The sequence below is a fragment of the Diabrotica undecimpunctata genome, chromosome 3, assembly GCF_040954645.1.
Source record: "Diabrotica undecimpunctata isolate CICGRU chromosome 3, icDiaUnde3, whole genome shotgun sequence".
In the NCBI taxonomy this organism is placed as follows: domain Eukaryota; kingdom Metazoa; phylum Arthropoda; class Insecta; order Coleoptera; family Chrysomelidae; genus Diabrotica; species Diabrotica undecimpunctata.
Genome location: NC_092805.1, coordinates 22,594,920 through 22,614,944, shown reverse-complemented (window position 1 = coordinate 22,614,944; position 20,025 = coordinate 22,594,920). Strand labels below are relative to the sequence as shown.

The following is a 20,025-nucleotide window of genomic DNA, read 5'->3' as shown; positions in this document are numbered from 1 at the left end:
GGTCGCGGTCACGTCCTTTGATTGTTAGTTCTTTCTCTCGAAGTAGTAGCGCGCGCATATAGACTTTAGCATTTGGCCGTGAACCACAAATTTTTTTACTGGTAGCAAAATCCATTTGATTAATATTTAGGAGATTGGCTTTAATTAAAAATTAATATCGATATATAATTTGATAGGACAACAAATTTTATTTTTGTAACATCTGATTTAATATTATTTTAGTTTGGATGTAATGCTGTTTTCTGGCTTTAAGGGCAGTCCATAAGCGTCGTGACGACGCTTTTTTGAAGTGGGTTTAAAACAATATAAAGTGAACAATATTTAAAACTAAATTAAGAAGATAATTAAGCAAAGAATATCCAAATGGAAGGATTTTCTTGAATGTATATTGCAGTGAAGCAGTTACAATAAGTGAAGACAAAACATTTTGAAACAATTTTTAGCATTGTTATAAAAACTCGTTTAACTACGTTTAACTTGAAAAGCTTGTTCTGAATATTATTTTATAATTTCTTGTATAATTTCGTAAACTTTTATTATTTTAATATACTTAATTACTGTTTTTCACTTTTTTCCATGTTTATATCTATGTTAATCTTAATGTCTTATTTTTAGCTGATGAATAATGAAAAGCATAAACATTTATAATGTGCTAGGGGGTCCAGATCATCCATTAGTCCACGCAACAATGAATATTAGCCGAATATACACTTCTTATTCAAATCCTGGACTTGCAGGAAAGCTTAAATAATAAAAACGCCTTTAAAAAATATTTGTACCTAATAAAAATAACTTCTCGAAACTGTTCGAGCAAGGAAAACAGATGATCTCAAATGACAATTCTTTCAAGAACGACCAAGAAGCTAGTAATATACTGGGTGAAACTTCATAAATATATTACTTTCGAAAGTTATTTTACTCTATACTGACCATGTGATTACTGTGATTACAGAACTCGATGCTCACTTTAAACCACATGGAGATATTCGGAGCTGTTCCGTTAATTCTGTCTTAGAATCCCGGTGATACCACAGGGCAAGAGAAAATCTTAAAAAAGTCATACAAAATGTTTCTGATTGAATTTTACTAATTAATAAGATGAATGCAGTTCAGCCTTGTTCTTAAGAACTTACTTTTCATCAATTCTGGTATTTCATGGTTCATCCATAGCCTTGACCCGTTTTCGTTCAATATTTTTTCGTCGTACGAGTAGGTACTCTTGTTCTATCTTTTTCTCAAAAAATTTTTAGTTGCTCTCTTGTTTTTGCTGACTTTAAGTGTTGTTGATTGAAATAATATTTCAATTAACGCTTTCTTCTTCTTCTTACGGTACCTATCCGTACCGGATGTTGGCGATCAGCATAGCTATCAACGCTTTAAGATAGGTATATTGCTATATATAGACTGATGTTGTCTTGTAAATTTCATCTTTATGCTTTTTCATTTTTATGTTTAAGTGTATAAAGTCTATTCCCCTTTTGAATTCTGCTCTTCACACCAGGTAGGTATACACTTTTCGTGCTGTTAACTAATACGTAGTAGGTACCCTCCAAATGAAATAATTCTACTGCTGTGTATAGAACATGTATAATAAAGAATGTAACAATAAAATAAAGTAATCATCATCATTATTAACAAAAACCGCGAAATGTATATTGTGATTATGCCAAACGTGTTTTAAAATTATATTTTTGAAGTAAAATATTCTTCTTTGTACTTTATACTTTGTTGTTCTCATGATGTTTAACCATTTCTTCCTGTATCTGCATGAGCTTTCCAGTCCTTGATATTTGATATTTTCTTCTACATCGTTGATCCTACTGTTTCTTTCTATTTTTAGGAACAAAAAAAATATTATAATACTATGCGTCTATATTCTTTGATAATACGCTATAAATTGGTTCCTCTAATTAGGCAACCAAAAATACACGTATAGTTTTTCTTATCCATCTTTCGTGTATCGCTTCTATTAATGGCAGTTAGTGATTATTCAACCTTCCCTGTCTTCTACTGCTCATGTTATAAATTGTTCTAAATCTAGCCCGATCCATTTTCAAATGTTTCTAATCCTGGACAGCGTTTTTATTTCACTTCTACGTTTTCTTCCTATTTTGTCCTTGGGGGACCAAAAAATTGGGGGATTAATATTGTTCGTGTCTCAATAGTCAATAGATATCCAAATCAAATCGATTTTTTTTGTTTTTATCACCGATACAGTGGCGCACCCAGGGGTGGGGGTTTGGGGTTTAAACCCCCCAGGGCCCTATTCCGACCACTGTTACTCACACATTTTATTCGTTGACCATCCAAATTCCCCCCCTCCCATCCTAGGTGCGTTGCTGCACGGATAAGAGTTATGTGTCTTTTTATTTAGTCCTTGAAGAATTTCTTCATTTGACATTCTTGTTTTCTGTATTGGTACATACTTGATTTTTGATGTCTATGTGGATTTTTATTTAGTTTTGCCGTTGTCAATAATGGAGGGACATCATTTAAATCGCGAAACGCAGTGGCGTGCTATCGGAATGCTTCAAGCTGGCAGAAGTCAAATAGACGTTGCTGAGGTCCTTCACACTAACAGAAGTGTCATTAATCGTTTGTAGTTAAGGTGTACTGGACTGCCGGGAAAAATTGGCTACAAGTAGCGTACAATAAAAAACAATGGAAAGGAAGACTTGAAGAGGCTTATGTTCAGATGTGGACGTGAATGGCTAGACGAAGAAGAAGAAGAAGAAGTTAAGGTGTAAAGAAACTGGTAATATTGCTGAACGCCATACAGGCCGTAAAAGGATAACCAACCAGATTGAAGACTTGTTTATTAGGTTGCAGGGTTTGCGAGATCGCACTGTAACTGCTTTACAATTACAAATGAGGCTGCAAGTATTAGTCAACAACACGCCAATTAGTTTAGACTTAAATGGGCCTCTACTTTGTTCACAGATGAGTCCCGATTTGGATTTGTACCAGATACAAGACCGACAAGAATTTGAAGACGATCTGGCAATGCTGAATGATTGGCAACGGAGCAGGAGGTTCACAAACAGCAAAGCGACAGTATAATGTTATGAGGTAGCATCACTCTTGCGTTCAATACAAGACAGCAACTGTTTGAGGGCCTTTCAATGGAGTGGAACAGAATACCTCAGCAAGACATTGACCATCTTATCATGGGTTTGAGTTACATATGTAGGACAGTAATCAACAACCGTGGAGGTCATACACTATACCAAATTAACCTAAAGACTACTTTGTTGGGAGCTGATGGGCAAAAAATTGGTTTTTTATTTTTTTTGTTACCATTTTTTGATTTATTGAGACCTCTTTTAATTTTCTTAAGAACTATTGAGATAATTATAAGAAAAAGTGTTTATTTTATATGCAGGACACTTGTTTATAACTTAAAAAAAATTGAAATAAATAATTTGAAAGCTTTTTGTAATCTCGCATTTTGTTTTTGTCTCCCAGATTATTTGGATGTGTGTATCTTTTAAGTATGTAGTACTTTAAAGTAATATTGTCTATATACAACATATTACAAGTATTAATCCTAACTGTAAATCGGGATGTGAATCGGATAGACTCCCTTGACAAGGCTTGAGAGATTCTAGTTTAAATTGTTTTTATCGTATATCTTGCCGTGTTTTTCTAAATGGTAATCTGAATAGATTACTGATCTGAATAGATTAATGATAATCAGTAACAAGTCTTTGAATAGACACTTTTCTACGATCCCAGTAGAGAATAGGTCTGCTTCAGGGAAGAGACCCTGCTCACGCGAACCATTTACTCTTAACTCCTTACTGAGAGAAAACATGTTCCATCCCTTTATCCTTCCTAAATCTAATTACCTTTTTCGTATCTCTTCCTGATTAAGGGCAGCAGCGATCATCAGTACCAACTCAAGGCGCAGAGGAACTGATCCTGGATCGACTTGAAACTGGACTACCACAAGCATGGCTGGAGCATGACTTGACTGAACAGTTTAAATGGTTGTGATACTGCGATGGGGAAGGCAACAGGAAACCACCCCATAATTATTCCCTAGTTCATTCACAATCCATAACATCCATAAGTTATGGATTTGAGACATGGATGATGACAGAAGAGACAAAACGAAAGCTGGAAGTCTTCGAAAGAAAACCTATTTGGACCTATTAAAGAAAACAGTATGCAGATCCACTTTCAACCATGAACTCTACCAACTTTTCAAAGAGACACCGATCTCAGAATTCGTTAAACTGTAGAGACTTCGATGGACTGGTCATGTAGTAAGAATGGAGGTCGAAAGATTGCCAAAAAGAGCTCTAGATAGTAAAATGCAAGACGCAAGACCAACAGGAAGGCCACAGAAAAGGTGGGAGGATGAAGTGGTAGCGGACGCACAAAATTTGTTTAGACATGACAACCTGGAGAAGATCGGCGCGGGATCGGCAAGCTTGGAGTCATAGTATGGAGGAGGCCAAGGCTCGATTTGGGCTGTAGTGCCATTGGAGAGAGAGAGAGAGAGAGAGAGAGAGAGAGAGAGAGAGAGAGAATTCAATCAGACTGGTACTGACCTATGATAAGAAAAGATACATTGATCATGGTGCTCGGACACGTACCAACTGTAAGTAATCTACTTGACAAACAATTATACTCAATGAACAAGACAAACTGGAGAGGTAGAGACAAATATATTGAAGAACTGTTTGATGACGAACAAACAACATTGGATCCAGAGAAGCATTATTCAGTTTGCAGGTCATGGTTGAAAGATGCAGGCATATAGAACAACTGGTATATATGTGTTTTATCTACTTCAAGAAGATCTTTGATCGGGTCACCCACAACAGATTGATAGGTGTCATGTAACAGGTACAAATTGATGACCAAGACCTTCGTATTATTAAAAATTTGTATTGGCATTAATGTGCAAACCTACGAATTGGTCAGAACACAACGGAAGCAGTAGAGATACGACGTGAAATGAAACAAGGCATCGCATCTACTTTTTAATATCTACTCCGAATGTATCTTTAAAGAAGCCTTAGATGAAGAGGCAGACATTAAAATCAAAGGAAATAATGTCAATAATTTCAGATACGTGGGCGACACGCAACTATTTGCTTCCAATGAAAAAGAGTTACAACGAATTATAAAGAGGGTGGCCGAAATATCCGTTGAATATTGACTAAAACTGATTACTTCTAAGACAAAACTTATGGTTGTCAGCTAAATGGAGTTACAACCAAAGAACATCAGAGCATATGGAGTCAGTTAGAAAGAATCAACAATATCACCTGTTTGGGCCTCAACGTTAACTATAACTGGAATATAAACAAAGAAATAAGAAGACGCATTGAAAATCCAGAGCCGCCTTCCATAAACTAAATAAAATTCTCAGTAATAGAGGTATTACATTAAACCTTAAATCAGAATAATACGCAGCTACATATTCTCCATATTGCTGCATGGCATGGAGAGATGGACCATTACAGAGACATTAATGACAAAATTGGAGGCCTTTCACATGTGGATCTACCGACGAATATTACGGATAAGTTGGGTTGATCGAATAGAAATGAAATAGTTTTACACCGAATGAAAAAGAGCACAGATATAACAAAAACAATAAAAATTCGAAAGTTATAATCTTTCAGCCATGTAATGAGACATCCAAAGACCGTCGACACCTCATAGCTAATACGGGACAAGATTGCCGGAAGAAGAACATCCTGAATCTGAAATCTCCGAGAGTAGTATCAAGAGACATCCGCTAATTTGTTTCGAGCTGCCGTAAACAAAGCTGTTATTGCCAATATGATCGCCAACGTTCGATGATTGGATAGGGTACTGAAAGAAGAAGAACAAGAATCAGAATATAAGTGCAATAGCATAGCAGAGAGCTCGCAGTCTTGTCTTAGTTTTCTACTGATGTTAATGTCGTTGGAAGCTTGGTCCGTAAATCCAATCCTAGCGTTTTGTTGCCACTATAATTATTTTCTTATACAGTATTGCCCAAAATAAACATTACTGAAACTGAAACATAGATGTCTTTTTCTGCGCGCTGACATATTCAAATTAACTAGTATAGACCTGTCAAGTAATCCTTAAACAATTAATTATTAAGGCCTAATTGTTAAAAATGGTGTTAAGTACAGAGGAGAAAATGTTTCTTGTGGAGCATTATTTTCGCTCATACGGAATCGGCCGACGTAATAGTACAAGTCTGCAATACGTGTGTGATCAATTCACACAACGGTTTAATAAACGTTCCCCAAGTAATGCTGTAATTTTGAAGGATGTTGAAAAGTTTAGAAATAGGGGTAATGTATTGTGCCAACGAAAAGGAAACTCAGGACGTCCCAGGACAGTTAACAACAACGATAACCATGAACGTGTTTTTGAGCGAATCTTGGAAAAGCCGAAAGCCAGCCAGACAAGAGCAGCGTTGCATCTTGGCTTAAAACAAACTTCCTTGCAAAGAATCCTGAAGGAGCTGGGTGCATTTTCTTATGTGATTCAAGTACATCAACAATTACATCCCAGGGATTATTACAGTAAAATGGAATAGTGTGCCAGAATTCTTGCATTACAGTATGAAAATCCTTAATTTTTGAAAAATGTATGGTTTTCAGACGAAGCACATTTTTATTTGTCAGGCCATGTAAATCGCCACACAAATCGATTTCTGGGCTTTGCCCTGATGAGAGGACAAAAGTACACATTCCTACAAAATATAATGCAAGGAAAAATCCAAGGACGCAGAGTGCCTCTTGCCTCTTGAGTTACCTTAATTTTTCCACCCCTTTAGTCTATCCTTCCTGTTGGTGGTTAATGACCCTTTTGTATCAACCAGCAAAATTTGCGAATATTTTTCGTTGTTACATGCAAATTTTTTAACATTTCTACACATATTGAAGCAGAAATAATATTTCTTGTAATAGTCTATTTCTGTTTGTCATTTTTTCCTTTGTCCTTTTTATTTTTTATAGAATACCTCTATTAAACCGTTTGTATTTTGGCAGATTTTGTTCGTTGTGCTTTCTTTATTTATATCAAGGCTATGTTTTGATTGAAGTATCATTTCTCCTGGTACCCATTTTTTTGCTTATGGTTACGCTACCTTGTCTTTAATACCTAGTTTTTTTAATATATTTTCAACTTTTTTTGTCCAGATTAGTTCCAAAGTGGCCTAAAACGATGTTGATACTTGATACCGTTTTATTTTGCGAGTTTGATGAGTTTATCAGAATCAACATTGGTATCATTCTTTCAGCACATTCGTTCCACACTTATATTCTCTTTTAAGGCAATTCCCACTCTTCGTATTCTATCTTTAATTTTCTGAAAATATAGTCCATTTCCTTGGTATCACTCGCTACGACTACTTGTTGTCAGCTAAAAACAAAGTTGTTAGACATTTACCACTACTCATGTCTATTCTCATTACAGATACTTGCCACTTGCCACTCCGCAGATACCTACACTCCACTGTTGTAATGATAATTGGATAGGAGAGATAAACAGTATCTCACCTTAAGTCCTTTTGTTATAGGAAATGGTTCAGATATAAAACTTCCTTATTTGACGCAACTCTTCGCATTCTTATAGACATGCGATAGCTCGCCCATGCCCCTTACTAAGACCTACTTTCGTCAATGTTTCAGAGAGTTTTTTCAATGGTAGGTAGAGTATCGTAATCTTTCTCTAAATCTGCAAACAATAAATCAGTAGATAGGTTCCTTGCTTTCCACTTTTTGATAATCTTCTTTAAAATAAAAATGTTATTTATGCACGATCGTTCTTCACGGATTTTATTTATTTTTCTATGTCCTCGTATTCTAATTCTACTATTTCTTTTAAAGTCCGGCCATACAACCTCTCCATATACCCTCCTACTGCCTTTCTGTTTCGGTGTCTTAATCTGTTTTTGAATTATTTCTGTGTGTCTTTCGGTTTCAAAAAGATATAATAATAGTGAAACTATATCGAAATTCCCTATAGTTTTATAAGAATATATTTCGGCTTTGGAACACTGAGATGTTTTGGAAAAACAGGTATATCTTCAGTCAAAACATGTAGTCTGGCAAAAGTAAATCAAAAATGTACTTGTTTGATTTCGCTGGTAAAACTTAAATAATGCAGCCCTATAAAAAAATCTTTAGGACAATATACCCAATACTCGTGTATACTTAGCCCATTAGAGAGAATTTGCATTTTGATAATTCACTATTGAAAGTTCGTTACTTTGTCTTTAATTTATTCTGAACTGAATTATTGTGCCTCTAGAACATGTAATGTTTCCTTCGGGTAGCCGCTCATAAATGTTACTGAAAATTGTTTTACTTTTTTTGTAACTGTTCCATCCTAATAACCTACTCCTAGCTCTATCATTCATAATTGGATATAAAAATATGATAAGGTAAATTTAAAGAAAAATTATATTGTCTTAAAAAATTATAAATTAAAGTTGCTTACAACTTCAGCGGATAATAAATTAAGAGGAGGAATAGATTAGACTATTTGCAACTATTTCAAGGACAGTTGACAGTTGTCAAATTAATGTAAATAAATACAAGAAAGAGAAGACGAAGTAAACACGTAAACACGTCAGTCAGATCTTAATTTATTTTGTCTTGGAGACAATTTTGGTGAATGGTAAACTTAATCCTGATAAATAATATTTTAAAATGACTGACATCTCAGTAGAAGTATCTGGGGAAATGGATGCCCCTATAGTTACCCCAAAAAGCAAATTGCCAAGGTAAGTATAATTGTAGTACCCTTTTTTAGTGACAACACATCAATTTTATATAGGACAGTATTGTATAATATTCAAATAATTTTAGATACATTTAGGCAATGATTAGTTTATTGCACCCAATATTTAAATTAAACGAATATACGACAGGTTTAGTTGAACTGTTGAAAGTGAAGTAGCTAAAATTGCTTATTATTGGCATTTCTCTGTGCTTTTTATAATTTCCTGGTATTCTCTTGTATACTGTTCAGCTGATCCTTCTCTCTCAAAACCTAAAATGTAATGATTAATATCTTTAACAAAAACAGTAAAATTACTTACAGAATAGCCTTATACACAATTTATAACAGCTGTGTACAATAATTAGTTTAGTAATTTTAGTTTTGTAATTTAGAATCATTTACAATTGTTTGAAAAACCTGCTTGTTAAAAAACATTAAACAGATTTATAACTTGGTAAAGAAACAAGATGTTAATGTGGGTTTGGGCTGGGAATAAGGAACAAAGGAGAAGACAGACTGAAGGAATTCTGTCAGTAGTTTTATATGGTAACCACATATACCCTTTTCCAACTACCAGCTTATAGATTGTATGCATAAATATCAGATATGGAAGCAAAAAAAAGTTTAGTAGAAACCAGATTTTGTATTGATCAACAAGAGATAAGTACTGTCATTTCATCAAAACTACAAAATTCGCTTACTGTTGTAAAGAAACTAAAAGCAAGCCCAACAAAATACACAATAAATCAGGTTTCTTCTAGTGCAACCAACAACAAGGGAAGCCTATATCACAGATAATTAAATAATAAAGACATAAGTAAAAAAGTGCTTGTCATAAATGAATGCTGAAGACTAATAGATGCAGAGGATATTTCAACTAATGGAATAAAGTTAATGGAAATTAATAGTAAAAAATGATTCGTTAGGCTTGGTTACACAAATTACCTCATTTGAACTTTTTTTAGGTGTATGGTGTAATTTTTGATTTATATACATAAATAAGATTTGCTAGAAAAATTTTATATTTGTACACAACTCATTTTTATACATAATTTCTATTCCTACTTCTTAAAATTGCTCTTAAGAGATACCAAATTGTCCTATAAGAAATAATATTGAAAGAGCTTGTATATTGAGTTGTGCTAAGTTCAATTTTAATTTATTTTGAATCTACTTTAGCTTTCTTCAACTTCCAACCCAGATGCCTGATCCCAAAGAATGGATAAGTCAACAGAGGCAGAAAGTACGACCTTGGCTAATTTTTATAATGACTTCGAATTTTAAAATACCAGTATCAATCCCACGACTCGGCAAACGAATCATGAGGAATATCGAATATTTTCAAGCAAACTACTTATTTGTATTTCTAGGACTAGTAGTGTATTGTCTGTAAGTATATAATTTTATGAAATGTAGATCAAATTTGCCATGATAAGTTCATTTCATTCAGAAGTGTGCAGTTTGTACATTTCAGAGAATTCATTTGGCATCGTAGACCCTTTTATTCTGCAACCTGTAAGATCTTTTGTCCATACCCTATGTCTATATTCAGCTATGACCTATAACCCAAAAGATCTAGGCTTTTAAGAAAGCCCTTATTACTTGATATGATCTATTTCTGAGATATGTCTGTTACATGAACAGTTGTTATAGGTATTTAACAAATTTAATGTCCAATGAATAACCTAAATGTGTACCTAATATGTATGTCTATAACCCACATGTGATTCAAGGATCAATGTTATTTTAGTATTAAAATATTGTTGGGTGTAGTAGACTCCATATAGATGTTACCATTGAGACAGTACAGTTGTTAAGGTATTGTCAAGTAATTGCACTGCAGTTACAATCTGCATATTGCTGTGTCCACTTTTACCATTTTACATAGATGATATCTGAGTAAGTAATCTCTTAGTCTATGGGAATATCTGTGATTACTGCGAGTTCAGTTTTCTGAAACTCTTAGTGTATTTTGAAGTCACAGGCAGATGGTTCCATAGTTGTAAATCATTATTCATAAGTAGTTAGATGCTGCTGATAATGTCCACAACTATGAAGATACAGAAGTGGAAATTGTCCAAGTCATAAGTAAATCCAACAGAATAACCAGATATCTTAAATAGACATCACAGCACAATAAACATCTATGGACAAGATAACATAAGGACCAAGATTATAAGGTGGTAGTGAGTTGTGTTATGTCCTACACTGCAGGAAGCAAACTCAATACCAAGAAAACACAAAGTTTAATAAAAGCCTGTGAAATGAAGATAGTCAGATATATCGCAGCAAAACACTACGGGACAGTCAAAGTAATAGAGTTCAATCAAAGATCTAACATAGAGAACATAAATAGCTGGATATTAGACAGCAAAAAGGTGTGGAGCATCTACATAAGTAAAAAGGAAGAAGACACACTAGCAAAAATAGCACAAGATCAATCACCAAACAGCTGAAGAAGTATTGGATAGTCAAGAAAAAGATTTAATATTGAATTATTGGTAATTCTTGTAGGTGGTGGTAAAATAATAAAATGTAATAATGATAATAAACTTGATATCAAATTCATTTAGTTTCTTAGTGGAAACGAGACAAATTGGGTTGAGTTGCGCTTTAAATCCAACTTTTTAACCAAATCTTTTGACTGGAGTCACCACTCTCTGTACTACTGTACAGTAAGTAGTAGAGTTTATAGTACCAGTGGTAGTAGTAGTAGTGCATTGAATTAGGAACTCTCGACACTGTCTATTGATCTAACTTCAGTAGTGATGACTCTAGGGAGAGTAAAAAAATTGATGCATCGCAATTTTCCGAGGTCCAACTCAGAAACTAAAAGTGTATTATACAAATAAAAATAATTAAAATAACTCATTATGTTTTTATTCGAGTTTTATTTGTTTTTCAGTTTTAAAGATAATGGCAAAATTTTCTAATTTATCAGTAATTCAGTTTTAACTATTCTTATAAAACATATTACAACATTTAGCGTTACTGTAATAAAACTCCCTATTTTTTATTTGTTTTCATGTTATAATACCTTAAATGAAATAACGTAGTAGTCTTATAAAAACGCATTTAAATTCTCCATAAAAAGTTATTTATTGCTTCTTATCAATCTGTACCTTGTGTAATTAAAAAAATTATTTTATTAATTTGTTGATTGCGATACATGCTGATGTAGTTTTAACGCCATTTAACTTTTCTTTTGTCAGTTTATATAAACAAAATGTTTGCAATGAGAAATACTACAGCTACTGATAATAACAAACACAATATATATATATATATATATATATATATATATATATATATATATATATATATATATATATATATATATATATATATCTGACATGCGCTAGTTAAGGGACACCTGCATATAACAGGGTTGTTTCATGGATACTTAAGCTGTAGACTCTGAACTCCAAAAACATCTGGAGCTACACCACTACATCTGAATGAATAATATATAGAATAAGTATGCAGTACAACTGGCTATAACAGACAGTTTCCTGAAAAAATCCGACTGATTCAAAGACTAGTTATACAAATAAAATATGATACTCAGGATACACTATTTAAATGTTATTTTGTTATCGCTATAACTTGATAACAAATGAACATCAAATAACAGCATATGAGTCACATATGAGATTTACGTGTACAATACACTCCTAGAGTTTGGCACATTTCATCTCACTCGCCCTTTATATATAAATTTTAACTAAAATCTCTTTTTCAGTGTAACCTCTCCACTCATTCTACTGGTAATAGCCGGCACATTCTACGTAGGTTACCGCATAAACAAGAGACAACAGGAAAAACCACTAGTCTTATTTGGAAAAGAATTAACCTTAGCACAGCAATATGGAATCGTAACGTTATGTTCACTACCGATATTTTACTTAGTAGGCGCACATGGGGCAATATTTTGGGTTTTAGGTGCTTCAATGGTCGTGATAACACTACACGCTGCATTTTACAACATTGAAGCGCTCGTTACAAGAGAAGACGATTCCTACGCCTTACTGGAAGAAGTTTAACTAAAGAAGTGTATATTTATTGGAAATGTATATAATTTTATTATCAATATCTTTTCGAGAAATTGGTGTTTTATTGAGATATGTTGATTTAGTAACCTTATTTTTAATTTTAAGCATAGTAAGAACAATATTCCGTTATTTCAATAGTTTAGCTGAAGAATTATGGGATCTTCAGATATTCAAGAGAGATAACAGACGAGTGCATCGTATTATTGGGCCTTAATTTTCGACCAAATATCAATTGGAACTGTTTCTATCTTTAATCAATATTGTCGTTAAAACTACCAGTTCAGCACAATTTTAGGAATGCTTTTCTGATTCTAAAATTCCATTTAATATTAACCAACACCTTGCATTTTATTTCTATACCAGATATTTAATTATTTGAAATATTTTTTAGTTCAATTCAATCAGCAGGAAAAGAAAAATTAGTGACAATCTGCCATCGCATATGTTGATTATACTGCTTGTCTAAAAGTACTGCTTCCCTTATTTTATTAAAACCATTTGTTCAAAAATATAAACCTCAAACAATTAAATTTTAACTAACATTAAAAAAGGCTTTTATCTTTAATAATTTAAAGTCAACCTTGTATAAAAATTATTGATAAAACGGTTTAATAGATAAAACTTTGAAAATTTAAAAATTCAACGCAGGTTTAGAAGAGTTTTTAGCAAAAGTTTTACATATTATCAACTATTATGTAATTTGTACTAATATATTTTTACTATGAAGGTTAACACTAGAGTTAAATAGGAAATACATTCAAAATTATGGTGGATAAATAAAGCAATGTTTAAAAAATGTAAATATATGTTATCATTTGCTCGCATTTCACATTTTTTTAAATATTTTAAGGTAATTGGACATATATGCATATTTGTTGGTACCAATAAATTTTTACAACAAAAAATTAAACATGAAAAGATAATTTACAAAGCTCAACATTCTTTGAAGGTCTAGAGCTAAAATACAATTAATCATCAACAGTTAACGGTACAACCCTTCGTGAGCCTTGGCCTGCCTCAAAACATTCTTCCATCCTTCCCTGTCATGTGTCTTCCCATCCCTTTACACCCAGATATCTGAATTTAGGTCGCCGCCTTCTTCTTCCATCCGGCCTATTTAGCATGGTTATTTTAATAGGATCACTTTTATCGATCCTCATAACGTGGCCCACCCATCTCAGGCGGTTTATTTTGATGGGTTTCATGATACCTGCATCACCAAAAACTCTTATAGAGTTCGAAATTATATCGCCTTCTCCACAAACCCTGATCGTTAACTCCGCCATATGTGGTCCTCAATACTTTTTTTTCAAATATTCGTAGTAACTCTTCATCTCGAGTCGTCATTACCCATGTTTCCGATGCGTAAGTAAGCACTGGGTATATTATTGTTTTATAAAGTTTGTACTTCGTTGTTCTTGACATATTTCTCGCTCTTAGTTAAGGGTCTAGGCCAAAATAACAGCGGTTAATACAATTAATATAATACTTATATATTACAAAACTTGTATCAAGTGGGATGGCTCTTTGCCTACTAAATTGTCTTACTATCCTCCTTCATTCATCTCTGAGTGTTGCTCTTTGTTTCCAACCATCAATTACCTCTTTTCTGAGATCTTCCTGTACGCTATCAAACCATCTTTGCCTGGGTCGCCCTTTCCGTCTTATCGTGATTGGGCCCCGTTTTAGGATCATCTTTGACATCCTCTTCCTTTCTATCGTCATTATGCCCCATCTATCTCACTTTCTGTGCCTTTATGAAGCGACTGATGTTTGGTTCGTTATACAGTTCTTCTAGCTCCCTGTTTGTTCGTCGCACCCAACCTTCCATCGTGTTTTTTAGCCTCCGTATATAGCTCTGAGCATTTTTCTTTCCCATCTTTCCAATTTCTCCGTATTTCCATACTTTACTACCATACGTCACTGTGGGCCTTATCACCGTTTTATATATCCTTTACTCTGTTTTTCTCGATACATATTTGGATTTCATCAGTGGTCTTAGGCTTCTCATCTATTTATTTCCCTTTGCCAATCTGGCATCTAGTTCCTGACCTTTCTCTTCTATAATAACCCCCAGATAAGTAAAATGGACAACTCTCTCGAGATTATATTCCCTTGATTCTTTATATGAAAGTAAACTGTCCCTCTTCTTTTTGCTCTGTATTTCCAAGTATTATGTACTTTGACTTTTCCTGGTTTATTTCTAGGTCAAAATATTTTGCCTCCTTTTCTAGTCTTTTTATAAGATTTCTTAATTCTTTTCTTGTTTTCGTTAGAATAGTAAGATCGTCAGCGAATGCCGGACATTCGTGATCATTGTTGAAGATGGATCCGGTCGTTTTAACTCGGGTATTTCTGATTATTGTTTCCAATACCAAATTAAGAAAACACCGTGGATAACGGATCTCCTTGCCTAAGACGTCTGTTCACTTCAAATTCATTCTGTGTGCTATTCAGAGTCATTCTTACTTACCTTAACAGTTTTGCGGGTATTTCCAAGGATCTCAATGTTTCATACATTTTGTTCCTTCTTATAACAGGTAATCTGGATTTCTTTTAGTGTACAAATCTGATCTGTAACTGATCTATTAACTAACTCTCTAAAACCGGCCTAATACCTAGTTTATTTTCAGCGTTGAGTCTCTCTTTTAGAATCCTGACTAATACATTGTAACAAGTATCCAATAAAGCAACATTTCTGTAATTTTAACATGCCAATCTATCCCCCTTTTGTACATGGGGCATAATAAAACTTTGATCCAATCTTTTGCCATATTTTCCTCTTCCCATATTCTCTTAATAAGACTATAATCCTTTTTTGTAGTTCTTCCCCTCCATTCTTTATCATTTCCGTAGCTATTTCGTTTTCTCCCGGTCTTTTGTTATTTTTCAGCTCATTCATTATACTTTCAATCTCTCCTTCACTAGTCAGTTCTATTATTATGCCATTATCCTCTATAAGGAAATTTTGATTCCCATTTGTATTTTGCCCATTCAGTAGTTCGCTAAAATTTCTCCCATATGTATATCCATCACAATGGTTTGGGATGACCTCAGCGGAGCTGTTTCGCAGAGCAGTCAACAAAACCATGATAGCCTTGATGATCGCCAACATCCGGACCGGATAAGGCACTGAAGAAGAAGTATATCCATCACTATTCTTTTTCACTCGAGAGTGTTTCATCCTCTTTTTTTATGTATGAATTGTAATTCTGGTATCCCCTTTCAGTTTTTTTAACTTCTTGATAAAACGGCCGTATTTTTTCTGAAATCTTTTCTCTATTTCTTGTACTATTGTTTCGTTATATTCACCTTCATCTACATACCCTTCTCATTATTCTTCTTTGATATTTGTAACTCTGGTTCATAATCATCAATATTATTTGTTAGTGCCAATTGTCTTAATCTTTTTTTTTCCTTTGCTATTTTAATGCATTTTTCATCAAACCAATTCTTCCCGGCTTGCCTTTGGCTGTTTTGTGGAATAATTTTATCATTTGCTATGGTTATCGCCTCTCTTATATATTGCCACACTTCTCTATTCCTAGTTTCTCTTCCACCTCGTTTAGATTTTCTATATAATACCGATTTTTCCTCTTTGAATTGGTTTTTCTCATTTTTTTATCTTTTTGCACCATTCCACATATAACTCTAACCAGAAAATGGTCCGAATCCATTCCGGCTCTTCTCACACTTATTATAAATTTCTTGTGGTTTCTTTTCACCAATACGTGATCAATCCGGTTGACCGTCCTTTCATCAAGTGACATCTAGGTTCCCTTATGTATTTCTTTTCGTTTTAACTGGGTGCTCCTCACCACCATATTTTTTTCCATCGAAAAACTGATTAGTCTTTGGCCATTATCATTTGTCACCTCATGCTTGCTATGTATTCCAGCTACTACGTTATACATAGCTTCTTTCCCCACTTTTGCATTGCAATTACCGATTACTATTTTTATATCATGCTTTTTTTTGGTAGATGCTCATATTGATCCGTCAGTTGCTTGTAGAATAGCTCTATTGTTTTATCATCTTTTTCTTCGGTTTTCGTAGTGGAAGATTGTGTACATATGCAATATTCGTTATAAAGCAAATTACTGAGAAATCACTAGAGTATAATAGACCAGCATTTCTGTGTCTGATTGACCTAAAGAAAGCGTTTGACAGAGTAAGACTCAAAGATGTAATCAATTTTCTGTATAATAGAGAAGCTCCCCTAAATATTATAAAAACTATCGAAAACATCTACCAAAACAACAAAATGGAAGTCAGAGTAGATGGCAGCGGAATAAGACAAAGGGATTCATTGAGCCCCATGCTCTTCAATTTGATCATGGATGAAATCATCAAAAGCGTTAACAAAGGAAGAGGAAACAAAGAAATCAAAATACGCTTGATAGCTCAAGGTGAAGATAGTCTGCAAAGACTGGTCCACAGAAACATAAGAGCAAAAGAATTTAATATGACAATCTCATCTCAGAAAACTAAAACAATAGTAGTCAGCAAAGAACCAACCAGATGTAAAATAGAAATTGATGGCATCAGTATTGAACAAGTAATGGAAATAAAATACCTAGGCATTACACTGTCTAGCTATGGACAAAGAAGGTAGAGATCAAATACAAAAAGCAAATAGACTGGCAGGATGCCTTAATAACACAATATGGCGAAACAGACACATTAACACTGAGATGAAATCAAGAATTTATAAAGCCAGTGTAAGACCGATAATGACATATGCCTCAGAAACAAGACCCGACCAAGCCACAAGGCAAAGGCTACTGGAAACGGCAGAGATGAGAGTACTGAGAAGAATTACAGGAAATACTCTGATAGATCGAAAGAGAAGTGAAGACATAAGAAAATGTAACGTACAGTGTATAAATGAATGGACACAAAATAGAAAAAAAGAATGGAATAACCACATAAGCAGAATGGGGGAGACCCGTGTCGTCAAAATAGCAAGAGATAAGTCACCAATCGGCAGAAGAAGTATCGGACGACCGCGCAAAAGATGGAGTGCCAACCTTCCATAGAGGTATTAATCCCCCAATGAACAAGCAGAATTCCTTATAAAGAGGAAGAAGAAGATCTTTTTCCTCGGGTGGAGCGTGCATGTTAATTATACTTATATTCCTTTTTTCTCCCTTCGTTCGTATTACTTCCATTCTGCCGGAAATAGGGCTGAAGGACATAACTTTCTACTTAAAATTTGTTGCAAATACGACACCTGTTCCCTGCTCTTGCCTTACTCGCTACTCTTAAATAGCGCTGTGCTCTCAACTTCCGTTATTTTATTTCTCATTTGTTTAGTTTCTTGTAAAGCCATAACATCTATTTTGTATTTATTTATCTCATTGGTTAGCTCTTTAAACACTCCTTCATAAAAGGATCCTCTAATGTTCCACGTTGCTAGTATCATCTCATTTATGCATTTTTTAAGTTCCCGATCGGCTCTCTTTTTTCCTCCTATTATTTATACTTTCCAACTCATTATAACCAGTACTCATTTCCTTGCTTGGGTCATTTCCTTCATATCAGTCCTACCGACTCTTATCAGTTTTCCTTTTTTTATGAAAAGGTAAGTCAAAATAAAAGAAGAAAATTTTATGCCAACCATAAGGTCAATTGATGTTATCAAGGTTGTCCAAAAACGTTAAGCGTAAGTAATATTGATAGCCTAGAATAGAAATGGCAAGAAACACGTTCATAAAATTGAAGAACTTACTTTGCAACCGTAACCTTAATCTAGAGATCCGCACAAGAATGCTACGTTGTTACGTTTTTTCTACTTTCCTATACGGCATGGAAGCGTGGACAATAAAACAGTCTGAAATCAAAAAATTAAACTCCTTAGAGATGTGGTGCTACAGGAGAATCCACAGAATATCGTGGACTGAAAAAGTAACTAATATAGAGGTGTTACAAAGAATGAAGAAAGAATGTGAAGTCATAAAAACTGTTAAAATTAGAAAGATTCAATATCTGGGTCATATAATGAGGAGCGAGAAGTACGTATTACTTAGATTAATTATGCAAAGGAAGAGAAACCCAGGACGACGCAAAATATCCTGGCTAAGAAATTTGAGAGAGTGGTTCGGTTGCAGCTCATTAGGATTATTCAGAAGCGCGGCCAATAAAATTAAAATAGCGATGATGATTTCCATCCTCCGATAGAAGAAGGAACCTGAAGAAGAAGAATATTGATAGCTAATTTTCTAGGCTTTTTCGTGTTGAAGAGAATGCTAAATTGTGTCATCGTTTTGTCCCAACCGGTAGAAAAAATTACCCAAAATTTCTGCGTGATAATAACACGATCTCTATGGGTAGACTTATATTTCATAACTTCATCATCCCAGTAATATTCAAAGAATTTTATTTTAGTTTTTTTATTAAACGCGCATGGGACTGCGCTTACTATTCCACGTAGTGTGTGGTCGAGCGATCTGTCATTTGTCATTTTTATTTTATGATACCCCTGCCGCCCCCTGCGCTATCCACCGTCGTCTTCGAAGCCAGCGATAAGAAAGCTAATTAAATACCTATTATAAAAGACTTTTATTTGTTTACGTTTTGTTTTCAATGTTTTCAAAAACGATTAATCAGTTTCCACAATCACAAATGTTTGGAGAACAGATAATTAAATCGTAGTTAAATGAATAATGCAAAGTACAAATGCTATCCTCTTCTGCTGAATATTATCAAATATTTTCCTAACAAATACTAATATCACTATCTATAATTTTGGCGATGGTGATGCTTTTTGTTGGTTTTAATCGATATGAAATTTAAACTATATCCAATGATTACTAAGTAAATATTTATTGAAAGATATTGATTTGTAATTTTTGAATAATTTATGAATTAAAAATATATTGGAAAATAAAGATGAATTAAAATACAAAACATTTGAAATATGAAAAATAGCAGCAAATGTATGTGCTTTTTCTTTGATAAGAAAAAATGCAGAAAATGTTGAATTGCAAATAATAGAAAACAGTCGTCAGAGACGAAAATGCCACAGAAACCTCTAAAAATCATACGAACAAGCTCTTAAAACTTTTCCGAAAGTAGATTAAATAATATAGTTGACAGCGGATCCCCTTGCCTTAGCCCAAGTTTAATTTGGAAAATATTTGATATTTTACCTCTTAATTGCGTTCTCTGTGTCATAGTGTTAACCTCACCAAGTTAATAATTTTATATGAATTCCTAGCTCTCTTAA

The 20,025-nt window shown here is 33.9% G+C and overlaps 1 protein-coding gene across 1 annotated transcript; it reads left to right on the top strand.

Moving 5' to 3' along the window:
* The first annotated feature begins 8,467 nt into the window (after window positions 1-8,467).
* On the top strand, window positions 8,468-12,850 carry LOC140436583 (prenylated Rab acceptor protein 1). The gene is made up of 3 exons (XM_072525526.1): window positions 8,468-8,746; window positions 9,925-10,134; window positions 12,488-12,850. The coding sequence occupies exons 1-3, from the start codon at window positions 8,673-8,675 to the stop codon at window positions 12,786-12,788; spliced, it is 585 nt and encodes a 194-aa protein (XP_072381627.1). The 5' UTR covers window positions 8,468-8,672; the 3' UTR covers window positions 12,789-12,850.
* The last annotated feature ends 7,175 nt before the right edge of the window (window positions 12,851-20,025 follow it).